At 38.6% G+C, this 23,146-nt stretch overlaps 1 protein-coding gene across 2 annotated transcripts in view; it reads right to left on the bottom strand.

Annotated features, from left to right (window-relative positions):
- DOCK4 (dedicator of cytokinesis 4) overlaps positions 1-23,146 on the bottom strand; it is a 468,861-nt gene that overhangs the window by 92,318 nt on the left and 353,397 nt on the right. For both annotated transcript variants that reach the window (XM_065939085.1, XM_065939086.1), the window contains exons 26-27: positions 20,311-20,409; positions 1,671-1,765 (exon numbers count right to left, since the gene is read on the bottom strand). In XM_065939085.1, coding sequence (XP_065795157.1) covers positions 1,671-1,765; positions 20,311-20,409 — 194 coding nt within the window. The remainder of the gene's footprint in view (positions 1-1,670; positions 1,766-20,310; positions 20,410-23,146) is intronic.

Raw genomic sequence — 23,146 nt, 5'->3', positions numbered from 1 at the left:
AGGCAGGATGACCAAATAATGATGCTGTATGATGATGGTGTCAACAGCATAGACCCCTTCCTGTGCTGGCTCCCTGGACCACTCAACACCCTCTCCAGATACCCAGAATATTTGCTGTTTGGTAATGAGGACAGAAACATGACCAATGGTTCCCACTTAAACCTGTAGCATCTGGACATCCAGATGAAGAGATACTTGATTCTACTCACAGATATCAAACTAAATATGCTAAACTCTAAAGAGAGCTATTTCAGGATTCTCAATTAGTCTTCAAAATGGAAAAGCTGTTTCTGTACTTATGTAAAATATAATATGCCATATTATACAATTTGTTACTTCACAAAGTTTTTAACACGGCATTTTAACACCTCCTCGTCTCTAAATGTGTACTGCAGCAGAAGCCACATTAGGCATCTCTAATCAACATCAAATCCTATCTTCCTGAGGCTCTTACCTTCATCATATTTGGGTACCTGGGGAAGACAAATGGTGTTTTTGACCCATGAACAGATAGCTGAAGAATCCAAGCTTCACCTGAGCATGAGGGTTTTGGGGATGGGAGAAGAGGAGGAAGGAGAGGGAGGCAAATGTGGGCTGGAAGGAAAGGATGCTTATGAAATAGGGTAAATTATAAATGTGGAGGTAAAGATCAAGCCATTTGCCTAAAAACAAACAAACAAAAAAACCCACTTCATCTTCATTTCAAATCCTGAGATAATAGAGACCAAAAGTGTGAGGGCAGATAAACCCACGACGCTGTACCCTCCAGGAATAGCTCCTGGAATAGAAGGCCGTTCTGACTACCCCTTACTCTCCTTTCCTGGTTCCTATTCATTCAATTATTGACCTCAGATCATTTTACTCCCCCCCCACCTCCAGTATGCTTAATATAAGCTAATTTTGTCAACATCAGTAACTCCCCAGATGTCTGTATCTCTTCCTGAACTTCCTTCAGAGCACTATTTTCAGCCTTCTGAAAATACACATCACTCAGGTGTGTAAAAGGAACTTCAATCTTCACCTGTCTAATTCAGGGGTCCTATCTTATTCCCAGTGCTCAGCATATGGGAGATGTTGAATGTATTCTCTGAGTTTAAATGAGTTAAGAAAGATCAGAAATGACTCAAGGGTCCAGAAATAAAGCTGGCATTAAATAATCTATGGTACACCTAGTCAGTGGAATATTATACAGCTACAAAAGAAAAAGAAACCATAAATGAATGAGGGACTTTCTACATATTGATTTGGAAAGATTGCTAGGATTTTTATTTAAAAGAAAGATTTGCAGGACAGTTCATTTATTCTGCTACCTGCTAAGCTCTGCATAAAGGAACAGTGGAAGGACATGCAAGAGCAAATAAAAGTGGTTATTGCAGGCTGGGAGTAGGGGTAAATAAAGTAGGTGGGAGAGGGACCTCTCGAGGCATACTCTGTTATACTGTTTGATTTTTGAACTATGTTAACGTACTACCTATTTAAAACAAATAGTAATGATTAGGAAAAGCAAGCAGGCAAGCAAAGAGACAAAACAAGTGAGAGAGTTAACTCAGAAGCAAAGAAAAAGAACTTCGGGATTTGGAGGTTTCAAATTTGAGATCAAAGTGAATGTATCATATTCTCCACTTCCCATATTCAGTGAGTTGCAATTATCATCGATGTAAATGTCTTACTTGTTAGCCACCAAGCGCATGACAGTCCAGTCCTTTGGAAACATCTCTGGGCGTATCAATATTCGGAACACAGTAAATATCTGCAGCAGGAAATCCTTGGGTAAGGAGGAAAGAGACCATTTTACTGAGTTATTGTCATTGTTCACATACACACACACACACACACACACACACACACACACACACACAGCTATTGTTACCATTTCCAAAGCACTTACAGAGAAAGGAGCCATACTCAATACTATACCCAGGAGAAAAAATCATCTCCCTACTCATTCTCAGTGACCAGTTGATTTGCTACCCTTCCCAAACATTCCTCCTTCTTTCTCTTTCTCATGCCTAGTGGAAATGACGCTTTGTTTTTCTCCCCAAGCTCTAAACATTTAGGTTTGAGAAATAAAACAGAAAACTACTAACAGATTAGCAGGGAAATGTATTTTCTTTCTTCTATTATAGTATCCTAAACTTCAGAACTTTTCAGTTCAAGAGAACTGCAAAGGGTCTTAGTTCAATTATGCTTTCTTTTAAGTGGGTGTTAGAATTTAGAAAACTATGCTCATTGGAAAGCATCTTAGGCAAAAACCCATGTTTCTTAAAGGGCATTCTGAAAACGCAGGGTTAATGGGATGCATGCAGGTTTATAGAATCTGAAGGTCCTAGGCAGAATAAATAGAGGGAGGGACGTGTATGAAGCTAAGCCCATTGACAAGTTCTTAGAAACTAAGAGTGTGTCAAGGTATTCTTCACAGAGATGCCATTCTAGGGGGCAGTGGTATTTATGGCGATGGTATCTTTAAGCTGACCACCTGGAAACACTCTTGACAAAAAACTTTTGTCAGGCATGGAAATACCATTTCTTAAAACATTGTAAGAAACAGACCCAAAGTGCTGGAGCACATTATACTTAACAAGAACTCAAGAAGCTAACACACCGCAGGTAATGAATGAAATGGAGCTTGCCCTACTCAAAAAGAGATCGGCTCAATCTAATTATGATTTAGATTTGTTAACTAGAAAACTTAGAGATAGTTTTGTAACTTAATTACTGCTAGGAAAACACATTTCACAATTTCACTGAAGGTAATAGTATTGTGTTGCTTAGAAAAACACCCCAAATATAAGAGTTTTATTTATCAAACCTAACAACATATTAGGTTAAACATGTAAGCCACTTGAATATAAGATTATCATTGTCACCCATATCATCAGTAGACAGAAAGATCCTAAAAAGCTAGAAACATGTGGGAGCTGTCTGTGTGTGTGTTTACATATTCTAACAGCTTTGATCAAACTCATAAATATTTTGACAAGGATTTAATTTAGTTTCTTTGGCATCAGCAAACATACGCCGATGTGTAGTCCATGCCATGTGGAAACATGCCCACTAGGTCATCTGTCTTTAAATGGTGAGACAGACCCTTCCTGTGTTGGCAGAATTACCACAGTTTCCCAAAGGTATTCTCCTTCAGGTCAGATAATTTTGGGAAACCTCCCATTCTAGCCCTCCACTGGGATAGGGGGTCATTAGCATATCAAAACTATGAGAAGCTCTTTTTAATGCACTTCTAGATCTTTTTTCAGTTTTCCTGTTGATTCTTCTGAGTTTTGCAGACATGAACACATATAATCCTTGCAAAAACTGTTTGCATTTACCTTTCAAAGTGTTATACCTCACTTTAGTTTTCTGTCTTGATGTATTTGCTTAGATATATATTAAAGAAAAATCCTGAAGGTGGGGAGTCACTTGTTTTCCATAGTTTACAAGTACTTTTGTTGGGAGAATGAAATGGCAGCCCACTCCAGTATTCTTGCCTGGAGAATCCCATGGACTGAGGATTCAGGTGGGCTATAGAACATAGGGTCACTAGGAGTCAGATGCTACTGAAGCAGCTTAGCACACATGCACTTGTGTGTGTGTGTGTGTGTGTGTGTGCACACGTGCCCTCAGTTGCTAAGTCATGTCTGACTGTTTGTGACCCCATGGACTGTAGCCCAAAAGGCTCCTCTATCTATGGACTTTTCCAGGCAAAAAAACTGGAGTGGATTACCATTTCCTTCTCCAGTGTATCTTCCCGACCCAGGGATCGAATCCATACCTCTTGTTGCACCTCCTGTATTGACAGGTGGAATCTTTACCACTGTAGGTTCTAAAATGGTGATGTTTCATCTTTTCTCCTCTAATCAGTAAACAGAATTGGAAATTGGAGGCAGCACCCTCACTAGGGAATACGAGAGAGGGATGTCTGTTGCACAGAGGGAAAAAAAATGGCTGAAAAATTGGCTACAGGAGGCAAGATATCTATCTTCAGGGCTAGCAACTTTGACTGCTATTTTGTAGTGCAGGGGACAAAGGCAAAGTTATTCCAGGTGTAGGATTGGTGACATACAACCTGTTTCTGTACCATCTCATTTTCCTACTCCCATTTATCTCACAAAATAAAAGGTATGGCAGCATGGGGCCTCGGGTCAATGCCTACTAACTGGCATCAACCTTTATTTCCCTGAAGAAAACCTCTCACTATCTCAAGTAGCTTTCTGAGCTTCATCTACCTTTGTGGAACCAAACACATTCATTTGTAGAAATCTTATAATGAAAAATAAAAGAACATTATACTGAGATCAGAAAATCTAGATTTTAATCCTGCCTCTGTCATTAACAAGCTCAATGACCTAGATAATTTATTTAACCTCTCTGGAGTTGAGCTCTGAGGCTTTATAATGCGAGGGCTTGGGCTTTCTTGGTGACTCAGATGGTAAAATGGAGAAGGAAATGGCAACCCACTCCAGTATTCTTGCCTAGATAATCCTGTGGACAGAGGAGCCTGGTGGGCTGCTGGACATGGGGTCCCACAGGGTCGGACACAACTGAAACAACTTAGCATGCATTGGAGAAGGAAATGGCAACCCACTCCAGTGTTCTTGCCTGGAGAACCCCAGGGACAGAGGAGCCTGGTGGGCTGCTATCTATGGGGTTGCACACGGTCGGACACGACTAAAGCAACTTAACAGCAGCAGCAGATGGTAAAAAATCCGCCTGCAATGCATGACCCAGGTTCAATCCCTGAATTGGGAAGATCCTCTGGAGAAGGGAGTGGCTACCCACTCTAGTATTCTTGTCTGGAGAATTCCATGGACAGAGGAGCCTGGTAGACGACAGTCCATGGAGTCTCAAAGAGTTAGACACGACTGAGTGACTAACACTTTAAAGTCTCTTGTAGTTAGAAGAGACTAAAAATAATTAATATGGTCACTCATCTATTCATGCAGTATACAAAGCTTTTTATATTTCTAAACTGAAGGTTAATGTTTCGGTAGATGGTAACACAAGCACATTCCACAGCGGTACTTACACGGGTTCAGCAAGTATTCTTGTCAACTACTTGTGACAGGTTACATTTCAAACTCAGTGCCCATATTTTAAAGCACTAAGACCTGACTGTGAGGCTCACCATCCCATCCCTCCCCAACTGCAAGGGTATTTCCTTGTCTACTCTAAGTACTTTTCACTAAACAAGACTGTCTGCACAGATAAGTGAAATTATTTTGCGCATATAAACAATAAGTAACATATTCTTTTTAAAATTTAAAAAAAGAACACTGTTGCAATCATACTCTGGTTTGGATAGCACACAAAAATAAGTGTTTCATACGCCATTATTTTAAAATTGGCAGCCTGGCAGCAGTTTCTTCTATGTTTGTTAACTTCAAATAGCACAACATAGGTATTTAGTTGCATTACTGGTTATTATTCAAATAAGCCATCAAATTAAAAAAAATATGGAGGAGTTATTTTATAGCAACACTTCTTTTCTGCAGTACGAGGGGTTCAAAGAAGGTTCAGGTGAAAACCTTCACAAACAATAAAAGTCTCACATTCAAATAGAAAAGAAAGCAGAAGTAATTGTTATGGTGTTAGATTATCATTAACATTTATTCATTCATAAATATTGGGTGCTTTAATATGTGCTAGGCACAGTAAAAGAGACTGGGGACACCTAGTGGGATAAAATATATTCTTTCCTTTATTCACGCAAGAAGATTTACACCGTATCTGCAACAGGCCACACCATGATGAGTTAGCTGAATCTGACGTTTGCCTTCCTCAAACTCAGTTTTGTGGGAGAGATGAGTGCTCATCTGTTTAAGGATAAATCTGTGGGCCAGTTATTTCACTGCTTCCCTGATAGCTCAGATGATAGACGACAGTCCATGGAGTCTCAAAGAGTCAGACATGACTGAGTGAATAACATTTTAAAGTCTCTTGTAGTTAGAAGAGACTAAAAATAATTAATATGGTCATTAATTGCAGTGACTATACTGTACGTCACTGCAATTGACCTGCATTGCGGACCTGCAATGCGGAGACCTGGGATCAATCCCTGGGTCAGGAAGATCCCCTGGAGAGGGAAATGGCAACCCACTCCAGTATTCTTGCCTGGAAAATCCCGTGGATGGAAGAGTTTGGCGGGCTAGGTGGGCTATAGTCCATGGCATCGCAAAGAGTCAGGACTGAGGGACTAACACTTTCACTTTCACAGGTATTTCACACCAAGGGAAGGGCACCTCCCAGCCCCAGAGGCAAGACAGAACATAGGCTCACTCCAAACGGAGTGCTCAGAAATGGGGCGGGTAGGTGGGTCAGCGCAGTTGTTCAGTCATGTCCAACTCTTTGCGACCCCATGGACTGCAGCACACCAGGCTTCCCTGTCCATCTCCAACTCCCAAAGCTTACTCAAACTCAAGTCCATTGAGTTGGTGATGCCATCCAACCATCTCATCCTCTGTCGTTCCCTTCTCCTCCCGCCTTCAATCTTTCCCAGCATCAGGGTCTGTTCTAATGAGTCAGTTCTTCGCATCAGGTGGCCAAAGTATTGGAGTTTCAGCTTCAGCATCAGTCCTTCCAATGAATATTCAGGACTGATTTCCTTTGGGATAGATGGGTTGGATCTCCTTGCAGTCCAAGGGACTCTCAAGAGTCTTCACCAACACCACAGTTCAAAAGCATCAATTCTTCAGTGCTCAGCTTTCTTTATAGTCCAACTCTCACTTCCATACATAGACTACTGGAAAAACCATAGCTTTGACTAGATGGACCTTTGCTGGCAAAGGAATGTCTCTGGTTTTTAATATGCTGTCTAGGTTGGTCATAACTTTTCTTCCAAGGAGCAAGCATCTTTTAATTTCATGGCTACAGTTCCACATCTGCAGTGATTGTGGAGCCCCCAAAATAAAATCTGTCACTCTTTCCACTGTTTTCCCATCTATCTGCCACGAAGTGATGGGGCCAGGTGCCATGATCTTAGTTTTCTGAATGTGGAGTTTTAAGCGAACTTTTCCACTTTCCTCTTTCACTTTCATCAAGAGGCTCTATAGTTCTTCGCTTTCTGCCATAAAGGTGGTGTCATCATCTTTCTCCTGGCAATCTTGATTCCAGCTTGTGTTTCTTTCAGCCCAGCATTTCTCATGATGTACTCTGCATAGAAGTTAAATAAGCAGGGTGACAATACACAGCCTTGACGTACTCCTTTTCCTATTTGGAACGAGTCTGCTGTTCCATGTCCAATTCTAACTGTTGCTTCTTGACCTGCATACAGATTTCTCAGGAGGCAGGTCAGGTGGTCTGATAGTCCCATCTCTCAAAGAATTTTCTACAGTTTGTTGTGATCCACACCGTCAAAGGCTTTGGCATAGTCAATAAAGCAGAAGTAGATGGTTTTCTGGAACTCTTGTGCTTTTTCAATGATCCAACGGTTGTTGGCAATTTGATCTCTGCTTCATCTGCTTTTTTAAAATCCAGCTTGAACATCTGGAAGTTCGTTCACATACTGTTGAAGTCTGGCTTGGAAAATTTTGAGCATTACTTTGCTAGTGTGTGAGATGAGTGCAACTGTGTGGTAGTTTGAACATTCTTTGGCATTACCTTTTTTTGGGATTGGAATGAAAACTGACCTTTGCTAGTCCTGTGGCCACTGCTGAGTTTTCCAAATTTGCTGGCATATTGAGTGCGGTACTTTCACAGCATCATCTTTTAGGATTTGAAATGGCTCAATTGGAATTCCATCACCTATAAGAAAAGAGTCGTACAACTTTTTTTGTAGCGATGCTTCCTAAGACCCACTTGACTTTGCATTCCAGGATGTCTGGCTATAGGTGAGTGATCACACCATCATGATTTATCTGGATCCTGAAGACCTTTTTTGTATATTCTTCTCTTTATTCTTGCCACCTCTTCTTAATATATTCTGCTTCTGTTAGGTCCATACCATTTTCACCCTTTATTGAGCCCATCTTTGCATGAAAATTTCCCTTGGTATCCCTAATTTTCTTGAAGAGATCTCTAGTCTTTCCCATTCTATTGTTTTCCTCTATTTCTTTGCACTGATTACTCAGGAGGGCTTTCTTATCTCTCCTTGCTATTCTTTGGAACTCTGCATTCATATGGGTATATCTTTCCTTTTCTCCTTTGCCTTTTGCTTCTCTTCTTTTCATAGCTGTTTGTAAGCCCTCCTCAGACAATCATTTTGCCTTTTTTGTATTTCTTTTTCTTGGGGATCATCTTGATCCCTACCTCCTGTACAATGTTCTGAACCTTCTCCATCCATACTTCTTTAGGCACTCTTTCTATTGGATCTAATCCCTTGAATGAATCTACTTGTCACTTCCACTGTATAGTCATAAGGGATTTGATTCAGGTCATACCTGAATGGTCTCGTGGTTTTCCCTACTTTCTTCTATTTAAGTCTGAATTTGGCAATAAGGAGTTCATGATCTGAGCCACAGTCAGCTCCCAGCCTTGTTTTTGCTGACTGTATAGAGCTTCTCCATCTTTGGCTGCAAAGAATATAATCAATCTGATTTCAGTATTGATCATCTGTAGATCATGTGTAGAGTCTTCTCTTGTGTTGTTGGAAGAGGGTGTTTGCTATGACCAGTGCGTTCTCTTGGCAAAACTCTGTTAGCCTTTGCCCTGCTTCATTCTGTACTCCAAGACCAAATTAGTCTGTTACTCCAGATATTTCCTGACTTCCTACTTTTGCATACCAGTCCCCCATAATGAAAAGGACATATTTTTTGGGTGTTAGTTCTAGAAGGTCTTGTAGGTCTTCATAGAACTGTTCAACTTCAGCTTCTTCAGCATTATTGGTCAGGCATAGACTTGGATTACTGTGTTATTGAATGGTTTGTCTTGGAAACAAACAGAGATCATTCTGTCATTTCTGAGACTGCACCCAAGTACTGCATTTTGGACTCTTTTGTGGACTATGACGGCGACTCCATTTCTTCTAAGGGATTCTTGCCCACAGTAGTCGACATAATGGTAGGTGGGTAGGGATACATAAAAGATGGATAGATAGATAAACAGGAAGATAACAATAAATATGGACCAAGGATATATAAACAAAAAAGAGACAAATGAATCTCCTACCTTTTCCCTGGTAAGCAGTTTGGAAATTCATTCTGAGGACAATGTAGAGACACTGAGGGACTTTATACATACATGTAAGAAGATCACACTCCTGTTTCACAAAGATTTTCTGACTACAAAATACAACACAATGTTTTGCGTTTAAATATACTATGGTATCAGAACAACACAAGATATAAATCAGCCGTATATGAAACAGAATTGGTGAGACACAGAAGGAGACCTTCGGAGATCAGGAAACCTGAGTTAAGAAATCTGGGGGAGTTGGACCATAAAGAAGGCTGAGCACTGAAGAACTGATGCTTTTGAAATGTGGTTATGGAGAAGACTCTTGAGAGTCCCTTGGATAGCTAGGAGATCAAACCAGTCAATCCTAAAGGAAACCAACCCTGAATATTCATTGGAAGGACTGATACTGAAGCTCCAATGCCACCTCTTGCAAAGAGCTAACTCACTGGAAAAGACCCTGATGCTGGGAAAGACTGAAGGCAACAGGAGAAAAGGGTGGCAGAGTATAAGATGGTTGGATAGCATCACTGGCTCGATGGAAACGAATCTGAGTAAATTCTCTCCAGAAGACAGTGAAGGACACGGGAGCCTGGTGCACTGCAGTCCGTGGGCTAACAGAGTTAGACACAACTCAGCGCCTGAACAAGAACAACATGATTCAGGCTATAGTCAAATATTATTTTAAAAATCTGCACAAATTTCAAATATGTGACACTGTTGATTCAGGGTCTGAACTCAATTAAAGAGTGTTAATCATCAAAATTATCACATTGAAATTTATATCCTTACAATCTACCAAGTAGATTATGCAAAAATAACTTCCAAATGGTCCTCAATCTTCAAGAACTATAGAATTTTTTTTTTGTAATAAAATAAAGACTATAAGTTGAAATAACTTAATGGAAAAAGACGGCTTCTGAAGCAATCAGACATTTATTATGAGGGTTGATTCACTCAATAAAGATTTAATGGTTAGGACACAGAGTCCTTACTCTCAGAGAGTTCATAGTCATCAAGAATACAAGAAAACAAAAGCACATGTTCTCACTGAGAGGGATTGTGGTCTGTGAAGGCTTCATTTTTAAAAAGTGATATCTGGGGCTTCCCTGTGGCTCAGTGGTAAAGAATTCACCTGCCCATGCAGGAGACGTGGGTTTGATCCCTGATTTGGGAAGATCCCACATGCTACAGAGCAACTAAGCCCATGCCCCACAACTATTCAGCCCATGCTCTAGAACCCGGGAGCTACAGCTGCTGACACCACAACAAGAGACACCACTGCAATGAAAAGCCCACACACCACAGCTGGAGAGGTGCCCCCGTTCACTGCAACTGGAGAAAAAGCCCACACAGCAAGGAAGACCCAGCACACTGTAAAATACAATGTTTTAAAAAGTGACTCCTGAGCCAGATTTAAAGCAGGAGGTGAAACAGGAATTTAAAATTATCTATAGCTTGTGAGGAATATACAAGTAATCACAGTAATCTTAAGTGACAGGAATGAGAGGTATTTGGAAAGGGATGGAGGACAATGAGGATGGAAGGAAGACTGAGGATAAGGAAGATGATGAAGAGACTGGGTTTTGTCCTGTAGACAATGTTAAGGCCTCAGTTTTACAGATGGCTTGAGACTTGATCAGATATGACTGTTGCAAGCTAGTGGGCTAATATAAGGGAGACAATGAAAGGTAATAATAGTGCTGTATCTAACTTTCAGAACATGTATACTCTCAAGCTGAGGGCAAGATCCTCACAGCTCTATATGAAAAGTCATAATCAACAAAAAACAGGACTTTTACTGCTCTCTATATACATAAAATGTCAGGGATATGGACAAAACTTTAGCCCACAGTAGAAGGTGGGTGTATTATAAAGGGTCGGTTACAATAAAACATTACTGATGACAGAAGAAGGAAAAAAACTCTAATCACTGCTTAGTTTTTGCTTTTATTCATTTCTAAAATAATGGCAGGTTCTAGAGAAGGAAGGAAACAATCCAGAGGACTAGCATGGAGGGCCGTGCTCCTCCACACTTCAGCTGACTCTCTGACTCACACACAAGGACCTGAAGACCAAGGAGAAACAGCCTACTGTCCACCACGCTAGAAGCGACTCCAATAGTAACCCTGGAGACACCCCAGTTTTCCAAGCAAGAATGGAATTCAAACACTCAAGGCTTAGCAGATACTTGAGAACTACATACTTTCAACAATCATTTTGAGTTAGAGACTCATGGGGAACTGCTAGGCAAAATCTCTCTTTGAATTGATAAGAAGGAAAAAAAAAAATGAACAACCAAAACAGTAATTTGAAAATCTCAGTATGTAATTTGTCAGCACCAAATAAGATTTAGAATGTGTATATCCCATGATCCAACAGTTCAAATTCCAGAAATTCATTCTACAGCAATAAGGGCACAAGTCCATGGAGATCTATGTATTGACATTAAGATGTACATGGCAGGATCCCTTCTTTATATTAATATATACATATGTATATTTTTTGATAGAAGGTAGCTATTTCATTTTTTAAATCTTTTTATTGAAGTATAGTTAATTTACAATGTTGTGTTAGTTTCAGGTGTGCATTGTATATACATACCAAAACTTTATGCATTCCTCCATTGATAAACATTTAGGTTGCTTTCATATCTTGACTATTGTAAATAGTGTGGCTATGAAACTGGAGTGCATGTAGCTTTTCAAATTAGAATTTTGTCTAGATGTATGGTCAGGATTAAGATTACAGGACAATATGGTAGCTCTATTTTTAGTTTTGCAAGGAATCTCTATATTGTTCTCCACAATAGCTTTCCAGTTTACATTCCCATGAAGGATCCTTTCTAATGGAAAAAGTCATAAACATACTGAATGCTCACCAAAAGGGGAATGATTAAGTTTGGAACATTATGTAATGAGATTCAGAAAAATGAATGATGCAGTGGGCTATATAATGTCCATGATACATTATTGTGTGAAAAGAAGTGCAATCCATATGAATAATATGATCCATAGGCATGCAGATGCAGCAAAGAAAACAGTCTATGAAGATACACCCTGATGTGCTAACAGTAGTTACCTCTGGGAATTAGAATACATATGTGTGAAGGAAAAGAGGATGCATGCTTTATTACTTTAAACCAGTAGGCTTATTGGGATTTTCAGTGTCCAATTCCAGTATCAGCTATGATGTTTCACTAATCACTCTAGAAAGTTAGCAGAGAGGTCACTTTGTTGACAAAGGTCCGTCTAGTCAAAGCTATGGTTTTCCATTAGTCATGTATGGATGTGAGAGTTGGACCATAAAGAAAGCTGACTGCTGAATTGATGCTTTTGAACTGTGGTGTTGGAGAAGACTCTTGAGAGTCCCTTGGACTGCAAGGAGGTCCAACCATCCATCCTAAAGGAGATCAGTCCTGAAGATTCATTGGAAGGACTGATGCTGAAGCTCCAATACTTTGGCCACCTGATGTGAAGAGCAGACTCACTGGAAAAGACCCTGATGCTGGGAAAAAATTGAGGGCAAGAGGAGAAAGGGGCAACAGAGGATAAGATGGTTGGGTGGCATCATTGACTCAATAGACATGAGTTTTAGCAAACTCAGGGAGATAGTGGTGGACAGAGAAGCCTTGCATGCTGCAGTTTATGGGGTCACAAAGGGTTGGACATGACTTAGAGACTAAACAACAACAACAATGAAGCTTTATCTTTCCTTACCTGATACTCCTTATTTATTCAATTTCTAACCTAACCAAAAAAGTCTCCCCAAACTCTTTCTCTGCTACTTTGGTATTTTCAGACACCTCTAATTCATGACTAGAGTAGCTCATTTCTTACAAAGAGGTGATAAAGGAAAAGGTTATACAATTTTAGATCAAAGATTTTGGGTTATGAAAGTATGGGGGAAAGTTGAGTTTTGCTGACTAAGCCAAGAGCTGAGACATTAAAAGAATTCCTAGCCCTCCCAGTTACTTGGGAATGAAATAGTATCAATCTTCACTGCAGGGGGTGATAAAATGAGACACTGCAAGAAAAGTTTAGCACTGTATCTGGTTCATGGCTATGAGGGCGAGAGTAAGGAGGGACTCTATAACTGTTGGAGAAGGAAATGGCAATCCACTCCAGTACTCTTGCCTGGAAAATCCCATGGATGGAAGAGCCTGGTAGGCTACAGTCCGTGGGGTCGCAAAGAGTCGGACACGACTTAGTGACTTCACCTTCACCTATAACTGTTAGCCATCATCACTGTTGTTTATATCAATACATATCACACACATTTATAACTGAGTGATTTAGATGTCCTAATAACATAAAGGAATTAATAGAGACTGTTTTATTAGTCTTGATATCCCAGACATCTAGTCAAGGTACTCAACAAATATTTATTGAGTCAAGCGACTGACACAATAAAATGATAATAGTGCCTACCTCATGGGGTTCTTTTCAGGATTAAATGAGTCAATGGTAATCAACCTCTTAGAACAGTGCTGCATATGTACTGAGTTGGTCAAAAAGTTTGTTCAGGTTTCCATAAAATTCAGCTCCATGGGACTAAATGTTTGCTTTTTGAGGATCTCAGTTCCTTTATGAGAATACCAAAGCCCACAGTCCTCTTAAGACTTTTGGTTTGAGGATCCCTTTGGCAGCAAAACCAAACTACTTAGCAGGTCTTTATATATCCCACCTAGAGTGAATATTTTGTTTAGCTGCAGAAAAACTGAGTGTTTGATTATTCAGTGGACCCTTGACAATATGGATTTGGGCTGTGCAGATTCACTTATACAGATTTTTTTCAATAGTTCAGTTCAATTCAGTTCAGTTCAGTCGCTCAGTCATGTCTGACTCTTTGCAACCCCAGGGACTGCAGCACACCAGGCTTCCCTGTCCATCACCAACTCCCAGAACTTGCTCAAACTCATATCCATTGAGTTGGTGATGCCATCCAACCATCTCATCCTCTGTTGTCCCCTTCTCCTCTCGCCTTCAGTCTTTCCCAGCATCAGGGCCTTTTCAAATGAGTCAGTTCTTTGCATCAGGTGGCCAAAGTATCATAGTTTCAGCTTTTCAGTAGTAAATACCCCAATACTGCACAATCGTAGCTGGTTGAATCTGTGTATGTGGAGCTACAGATACAGAGGAAACTGGGATAGGGAGGAACCACATATACAGAGGCCTGACCATTAGTTCCATGTGGATTTTCAATTGCACATTGTTCAAGGGTCAAACTGTAGTTGCTATAGTTGTAGTTGCTATAGCATCAAACTGTAGTTGCTATAACATCTCCTGGAGATGCTATAGATGATACTACACAGTATATGTGCTACACTATCTTTCTGGAATAGCAAACATTCTGATTTCTGAAATACATGTGGTATGAGGACTCTAGTTAAGGGACTGTGGACCACTGCAATCATCTTTGGCAAGTCTTGTAACATAGGTTTCAGTAGCATGAATACAGATATCTGACTTTGAAGAAAATTGAGAACATGAAAAACATATGCTAAAAGGTGGCATCTGAATTTTTTAAGTAGAGATGAAAACCAGATGACTAATTAGCCTTTCATAAGATAAATGCCCTCCAGCCTGCCTTCACTACAGTTATTTCCCTTCCAGTCTTACACTGGGCAAGGTGTAAGATTAATTAGGTCCCTCCTGCTGCTTTCTTAGGGACTTTCCCCGGCGGGTTAGCATCTTTTTATTTTTTATTTTTATTTTTATTTTTTGTTTTGTTCATAACGTATAATTTTATCAAATTATTTTCATAATTAGTTTGAGAGGAATGTTTTCCTTACTCCCGGAAAACACACGATTTAAACCTGTAATTTCTCAGATAGAAACCATAAAAATTATAAGCATATTCGCTGGTTCATTTAGTTCTTTGTTAACTTTTGTGAAGTCATCAGGTTTCTCATTAGAACACCAAGACATATCAAAATGTTAAGAACTCCATATAATTTCTAGGATATCTGTATTAGTAATTTTACCATACATTATAACATGAGCAGATTTTTTTTTTGCTCATTTGATAATCTTTTTTATGTAATTTAACCAACCAAATAAACACAGTTTAATATCTCTCTTTGGGATGTTTCAGGGGCCCTCTGAAGCACCCCAAAGTTAGCTAGAGGTCAAAGGAACTTTAAAAGAATTCGATTTAGGAATTTTTATCGAAAAGATCAATTAAAAGCCTTTAGAACATTTGGTCAGATTTAGTCAATGTTGATGGCTGTATCATTTAACTTGTTGATATGTCACAATGGGCGTAAATACCAAGGCTCAAGGTCTAGTGAAAGTCAGCTCAGCCATCTTGGACCTAATTGGCTCTAAGCAGTTTTCTTACAACCATGTCATTCCTAACAAAATCCACTTATCTAACTAATTGTAATCCAATTTTAGAAAATCCTGATTATGCATAACTCTTTTTAGTATTTTTTCATACTTTTTTACTGAAATCACTCTTCCTGCTTTCCTTTAGCAACCAAGAGCTAACTTTTATATTAGCATTTTATAGATTGATGAGCATAAATACCAGTGATAATTTCTAAAACCCTTGCTTTCTTAAAACATTTTAGGATGGCATCAAACATTATTCATTTATGGCCCCAAATCTCTTTAGTTTTTCTGTAAAAGGAAGTCAGTGTTTAGTAGTAAATGTTTCAAAATCTTATTTCATTTGGAAATGACCTAATTATTTAATAGACTTCCAATACTTAGTTTAGCACAACCCTTAGAAATTCAAGTTATGTCAATCTGGGGAGACTATTGTAGAATTCTTAAAGAATATTCTTAAAGAATACAAACTCATATCTCATTTACATTTTTTAAAAGTTTCTTCACTCGAGGTAATTTCCTTGTTGACAAACTTGTAACAGATATAATATTTAACTTATATTAAACCTAGGTTTAATCTTTTTATTTTTAGTGTCTCCCTTTCTACCAGCTCTGATTATTAATAATTCAATATGTTTAAGCTTTCTCCATGATAAATATTCCTCTAATAGCTCAAGTTCTCCTTCAGTAGACACCTTATACTCCTCTTCTTGAAACACAGTTTACATCCACTACATCTTTTTCTTTTTTAATCCTTCAGTCTATGACACCTTGGCTTCCCACTCTAACCAATGCATTGAAAATGCTCATCAAATTTACCAAATATCCAATAATTCCATAGTGCATCCATATAGGTCTTTCTTAATACAAATGTGATCATGTCTGTCCCTTCTTAAAACCATCCATAGTTTTTCAATGTCTTCATAATATATATATATATATATATATATATATATATATATATATATAGAGAGAGAGAGAGAGAGAGAGAGAGAGAGAGAGAGAGAGAGGCTTCTGTTTTACAACTCTCTTCTAAACTCTACAGTCAGTCCATTCACAGATGTTGCCTGAATACCGACAATGTGTTAGGCAAGTTCTGGGCTTGAGGATACAGCAGTGAACCAGCAATAGTTTCAGATGTCAAGAAGCTTATATAACCTAATAGCTAGGAGTTGGGATATATACAAACAAGCAAAAAGATTCCAGATTCTAGTAACTATTATAACGGTAGAATGGCAGATGTGGTGTATCAGGATATCTGGGTGACATTACAGCTGAAAGAAGGGGGTGGCAGCGGATGAGATGTTGAGATAGGCATCACCTACTCAATGGACATGAATCTGAGCAAACTCCGGAGAGAGTGAAGGACAGAGGAATCTGGCATGCTGCAGCCCATTGGGTCACAAAGAGTCAGACACAGCTTCACGACTGAGCAAGAACATAGCTGAGAGAGCCGAATGTCTTAGCCAAACATGGCCAGCACACTCCTACTCAGTTTTCAGCCAAGACTTCCTTTGGCAGGGTTTCCTCTACCCTTGAGTTTGGGCTGGCTGCAATTCCTAGATGGTCCGAGGCACTGCGCGTTAACTCCGTATCTTCACCACTTCATTTGACTACGCCACTGCCCATTAACCTGTTTGATCCCACCCCGAGCAGGAACTGGCCTTTTTGTTGCTGGTTACATAACAACACTGATAGCACTTGGTATGCCTGAATTGCTCAATCTATACTTCCTGAAGGATAGATAAAGTATTATCATTAAATCATTTTCCTGACCTGAAGGTCCAATTTTGTTTTGTTTTTAGGCCCCACTATTTTGAAGAGGGACATATGTCTTTTGAAAAAGTATGTGGCTGACCAAAGGAAAAGTCACATGAAACATTCCATTATTTTCATTATTCCATTATCATTCATTATTTTCATTTGCTTTATTATTGTTAACATGAATATTAAAGCATAAAACTCAATACCTAGATTAAACAATTTTTTTTGGCTTATGCTTTTCCACTATTTTTTTTTATTCCCAGGCTCTGTGAAAATATGTAATCTTTTCCTATGTGAATTTTGAAATACGAAGTTATAGACTTTGTAAAATCTAATGATTCCTCAGCTGTGTTAAATATTCAACTTGTGATGATAGTTCATAACTGCACAATTATTTTCCTTTTTAATCACATGGATTTCTGTATGTAGAGTAGATAAGCTCTAAGATCCATTTATCCATTTTAAATTCTAACCTCAAGATTAAATATTAATACAAGCATGAAAAACATGATATTTTCAGGCTTGGACATACGCTAATCAACTGTCAAATAGATTACACCTGCCCAAATCTATTCTTTGTTTCATATGACTCTGCTTATAAACTGATCCAAGGTAATTGAAAAATTCATCTGAGATTATACAACATTTAAAAGTCAGAAAGAAGTGACCCTTATGCACTATCTATATTAAAACTATGAATCTTGCTCTAAGACACCATTGTTCAATCACTAAGTCATGTCCAACTATCTGTGACCCCATGGACTGCAGCACGTCGGGCTTCCCTGTTCTTCACTGAGTTTGCTCAAACTCATGTCCAATGAGTCACTGATACCATCCATCACATCTCATCCTCTATCGCACCCTCAATCTTTCCCAGCATCAGGGTCTTTTCCAATGAGTCAGCTCTTCATATCAGGTGGCCAAAGTATTGGAGCTTCAACTTCAGCACCAGTCCTTCCAATGAGTATTCGGGACTGATCTCCTTTAGGATTGACTGGTTTAATCTCCCTGCCGTCCAAGGGACTCTCAAGAGTCTTCTCCAACACCACAGTTCAAAAGCATCAATTCTTCAGTGCTCAGTCTTCTTTATGGTCCAACTCTCACATCCATACATGACCACTGGAAAAACCATAGCTTTGACTATATGGACCTTTGTCAACAAAGTGATCTCTCTAATCTTTAATACACTGTCTAGGTTTGACATAGCTTTTCTTCCAAGGAGCATGTGTCTTTTAATTTCAAGGCTGCAGTCCCCATCTGCAGCGATTCTGGAGCCCCCCAAAATGAAATCCAACACTGTTTCCACTTTTTCCCTAGCCATTGACACCATGAAGGCTTTTAATCATGTAATTCTTACAGTGGAACTATATCCACTGTCTTATAATTCTTCATCCTGTAGTGATAGGGACAGAGGAGGAAAATTAAACAGTTTAGAAATCTCACTAGAGGATTAAAAACAAACAGAATTTTAAGAGGGTTTGCGAGACTGTTATAGGCTAATCACTCAAGAAAAGACAGTAACATAGCAACAATCTATACCACCTTTAAGGAAGATCAGATGCATTCAAGTGCAAGGCACACTCAACCTGTGAACAAGTTGTGATAGTTAAAACACAAGACAATAGATATGTTACATGAAGTCAGGAAATTAATGGTCTTTGAAGAGCAGCATTTCTGTATGTAGTCAAGATAGGAATACAGGTGAAAGGGGAAAGAAACTATTTGAAAATGGATATTATACCAAAATCTGAGATGAATTACTATATTTGCTAATATACACACGACTTAAATAGTGCCATGACAGTCTCAGTCCACACTGGGTTCAAAGGCAGAACTGATGATGTAAAACCTTTATATCTACCCCCAAACGAGGAAGAAGATGGTCTTTTCCCCACTTTTTCTTTGATTTAAAAAAATGTAGCCCTCTTTGTTCCTGGGGTTGCACTGTCTTGCTGGCCCACTTATGTATCTTTCACAAGCGTTCTATGCTAATGATCTCACTGTTCGCCTATCACTGTGCCTCTTGTTGAATTCTTTCTGTGACAGAACAAAAGAACCTGAGCTTCAGTGAGTTCAGATGAGAAGGTGAGCAGTTTCAATAGAAAGATGGGGTTTGAGTCCCCTTCTAAGTCAGAGATTGTGGGTTTAAGTCCCATCTGAGAAGGAGGGTGGTTTCACCAGCACTAAAGAAACCTTTCCATTTTGATGGTTTATGTATGAACCTGTCTGGAAACTGAAGCAATGGAAGAGAAATAGACATAATTAATGACAGATGACAGATCATTCCTATCACTGAGGACAATCAACTTCTAAGATTTTAGTGAACACCATGAAGGAAGCATTGTTGTTCAGTTCCCATTTGTATCCAACTCTTTGCAACCCCATGGACTGCAGCACACCAGGAAGCATTAAAGGAAGGAAGCATTAAGGTTCCCTAAATCTTAGCAAAGATCAGACTTTTACAAACCAGACATCAATATTTTCTATTTAATGTCAGACTCTCAGAGTAGCATAGCATAATGATTAGACTATAGCCTATAGAGAATATCAAATATAAACTCTGCCTCCCTAGTCAGAATGCTGTAGCCAGAACTTCTCCCTGTGGCTTTTAGTTCAATTCAGTTGCTCAGTCGTGTCCGACGCTTTGTGACCCCATGAATTGCAGCACGCCAGGCCTCCCTGTCCATCGGTTTTAGCAGGATGAAATCAGCTAAAATATATTCTCCCTTATTTTATATTAAGGCTATTTCTATTAAGATAATATATTCACCCTTATTTTCTATTAAGGCAACATTACCACTATTAGACTTAGTCTATTTGATTTTTGTCTCATTAGTTCTGTTACTCTATTTCCAGGTTACTTTATTGGACTTTGATGATAGGTATTTCAAATCTTATATGCTTGCCCAAAATAAGAGTTAATTTCTCGACTTGGGTACAGAAATTTTAAAGAGTCAATTTACAGAAGAGCAAATCTACAGATAAATCTGATAAAAAACAGAATTTAATGGGATCAGATAAAGCAATGGTGAAAAAATTATCTGAATGATGATAAATAAGAAAAAGAGAATCTAAAAAGATATACTAAAGAACACCATATAATGTCACTTACCCTTAGTTCTTCTTTTGTATTGAAACTATCAAGAAGCTGCTGATAATGTCTATCTGTCATTTGCCGTAATAGGGACAGGAGACAAGCAACAAACTCCCCCTAATGAAAAAAAGAGCAAGCACATTGTTTTAGCAAGTACATAAAGCAACATCAGCAACTTACTTTCAACTCTCAAAGTGTTCTCAAATAGAACACTTGAAGAAAAAACCCACTATGATCCAAATTTACAGTATGATATTGTCTTAATCTAAATTAACCATGACATTACAGTCAAAATTTCTCCCTGTGATGATGGTAGACATGCACTTTAAAATTTAAAATTTAGAGTTTTTTTTTTGTTTTTTTTTTTAACTTAGGTGGAAGTTTTTCAGTAGGGCAGTAACTACATACACTTAAAGAAGGTGAGGCAATGAGGCTCCTGACTATTTATTAAGCATTTACTGTGCCTTGGTTCATTGCATCATTTGAGCTTCATATCAGTGCTATAAGGTAGGGATTATAATACTAATTTCTTTCTTTCTTTTTTTTTAATTGAAGTATAGTTGATTACAATGTTGTGTTAATTTCTGATGTATAGCATAGGGAATACTAATTGAAAGAAAGTAAAATAAAGGTTTGGTGGGCTAAAAAAGAAATTGGCAGAATTGGAGTTATTTCCAGTTTTTTATACTCCAAAGCTCTTCCTGTAACTTCCTGCTCAATATTTGCATTCCTATGTTCTTCTCCAGTTCATTACAGGGCCTATCAGCTAACTTGCTGGATGTAAAGAGAGCCATACACTGCATAATGTTGGTTTCAATCTCCTTTTAAGACCAGTTAATTTTTAAAAATTTTATTGAAATATAGTTGATTTACAATGTTGTATTAACTTCTGTGGTACAGCAAAGTGATTGTTATATAGAACGTATAAACATCCTTTTTCATATTCTTTTCCATTATGGCTTATCACAGGATACTGAAGACAGTACATTGTGCTATACAGGAGGGTCTTGCTGTTTATCCACCCGGTATATACTAGTTTGCATCTGCTAACCCCCAATTCCCAATCCATCCCTCCCCTTTCACCCCCAGTTCCCCCAGCAACCACAAGTCTAAGAATAGTTAAAGTTAATTGTGATTCTTTTGTGCTTGGGTGCTATGCAACTGACTCCCATAAAATCCAAATCTTAAAAATTAATAATGAAAAGAAAAAAATACATATAGCATCCATAGATTTGAGGACTTATAAAATTATCAGGCTTCCTTGTGACTCAGAGAGAAAAGAATCTGCCCACCAAAGTAGGAGACATAGGAGATGTGGGTGGGTTAGATCCCTTGGTTGGGAAGATCCTTTGGAGAAGGAAATGGCAACACACTCCAGTGCTCTTGCCTGGAAAATCCAATGGACAGAGGAGATTGGAGGGCTTCAGTCCATGGGGTGACAAAGAGTCAGACACAACTGAGTGACTGAGAACACATACACACACACAAAATCATTATTGCTGCATTTCCTGATGCATTTCTAACTTAAAATATTTGTTTTCAATGAAACTTTTGCTCAGCGAAGACTTTACCTACTTTTAAGTACATTTGAAACAGTATAAGCACAAGAAGACAGGTAACCAGTGATAAGTGACTGTGGATTTAGAGAAATGCAGTTTAACTGGGAGTAGAATTCTTTGAGTTTACATGGGAAAATATTATAGACTCATATGTACAACTTGAGACTAAAAGCTTTGAGAAATGGAATTTACCCATAGCAATAGCCGTCAAGACAGTCAAAGCTACCAAGGCCATGGGAGGCCCAAGGATGCTACTTTATGGCCATGTTAGTGGTAAAGAATCCACCTGCCAATGCAGGTGATGCAAAAGATGCAGATTCAATCCCTGGGTCAGGAAGATCCCCTGGAGGAGGACATGGCAACTGACTCCAGTATTCTTAACTGGAAAATCCCATGGACAGAAAAGCCTAGTGGACTATAGACCACTGGGTTGCAAGAGTCAGACATGACTGAGTGAATGAATGTGCACGCATGTGCGCGCACACACACACACACACACACACACACACACACTCAAGAACCAGAAATGCAAGTTGATTCCTTGCATGTGTATAATAATTTGCAACACATAGATATGACAAATTAATATTCCTACACACTTTTTAGGGCAAATATTTAAAAGCTCACCAGTATGGGCTAGCAGAAATACCCTCTAAGCTCAATATATTACTTGGTTAATGTCTGTGCTTTTTAGCTGCTCTTATCTTATGTCTCAACCTGAAAACACAAATCTACAAATCTAACTACTACAAGTTAGTAGTAATGCATTCAATTTTTCATCTTCGGTTTTTCTGCATCTTAACCAAACTATCTCCAATGTATCTACGAGATTAACATTCTTAGACTATTTCAACATACATTCTGTCTATGAATAGTGATATATCTTAAATGACATTATTTTTAATGATTTTAGTAAATCATAAAAATTACTCAAAAATGAAAATATATTCATTTCATTAAATCTTTACAGTCACTGTACTAAGAGAATCTCTCTCTGAATCCATATTATTGACTATTTATCTCTGTCACATCCGGTTTAGGCCCAATGCAAACAACTTGTCATGCTAATATCTCATCCTGACACATTTACGACATGTTGTCATTTCCAATATCTACCTTACGATATCATTTTATTTATTCACTTCATCAGTTTAGGAACATTTAACCCTGTTAAGAGGCCGAGATGTCCAATATTTCACTGACATATTTTTCACCTGCAATTTTGTTTTTAAGAGACTTTAAGTGTCTGCATGGAAGCCGTAGACTCATAATTTGTTAAAAACAAAAAAATAAAT

Source organism: Muntiacus reevesi, chromosome 6, assembly GCF_963930625.1.
Source record: "Muntiacus reevesi chromosome 6, mMunRee1.1, whole genome shotgun sequence".
NCBI lineage: Eukaryota > Metazoa > Chordata > Mammalia > Artiodactyla > Cervidae > Muntiacus > Muntiacus reevesi.
Note: the sequence above shows the minus strand (reverse complement) of the source record. Positions and strands in the feature narration are given on the sequence as shown.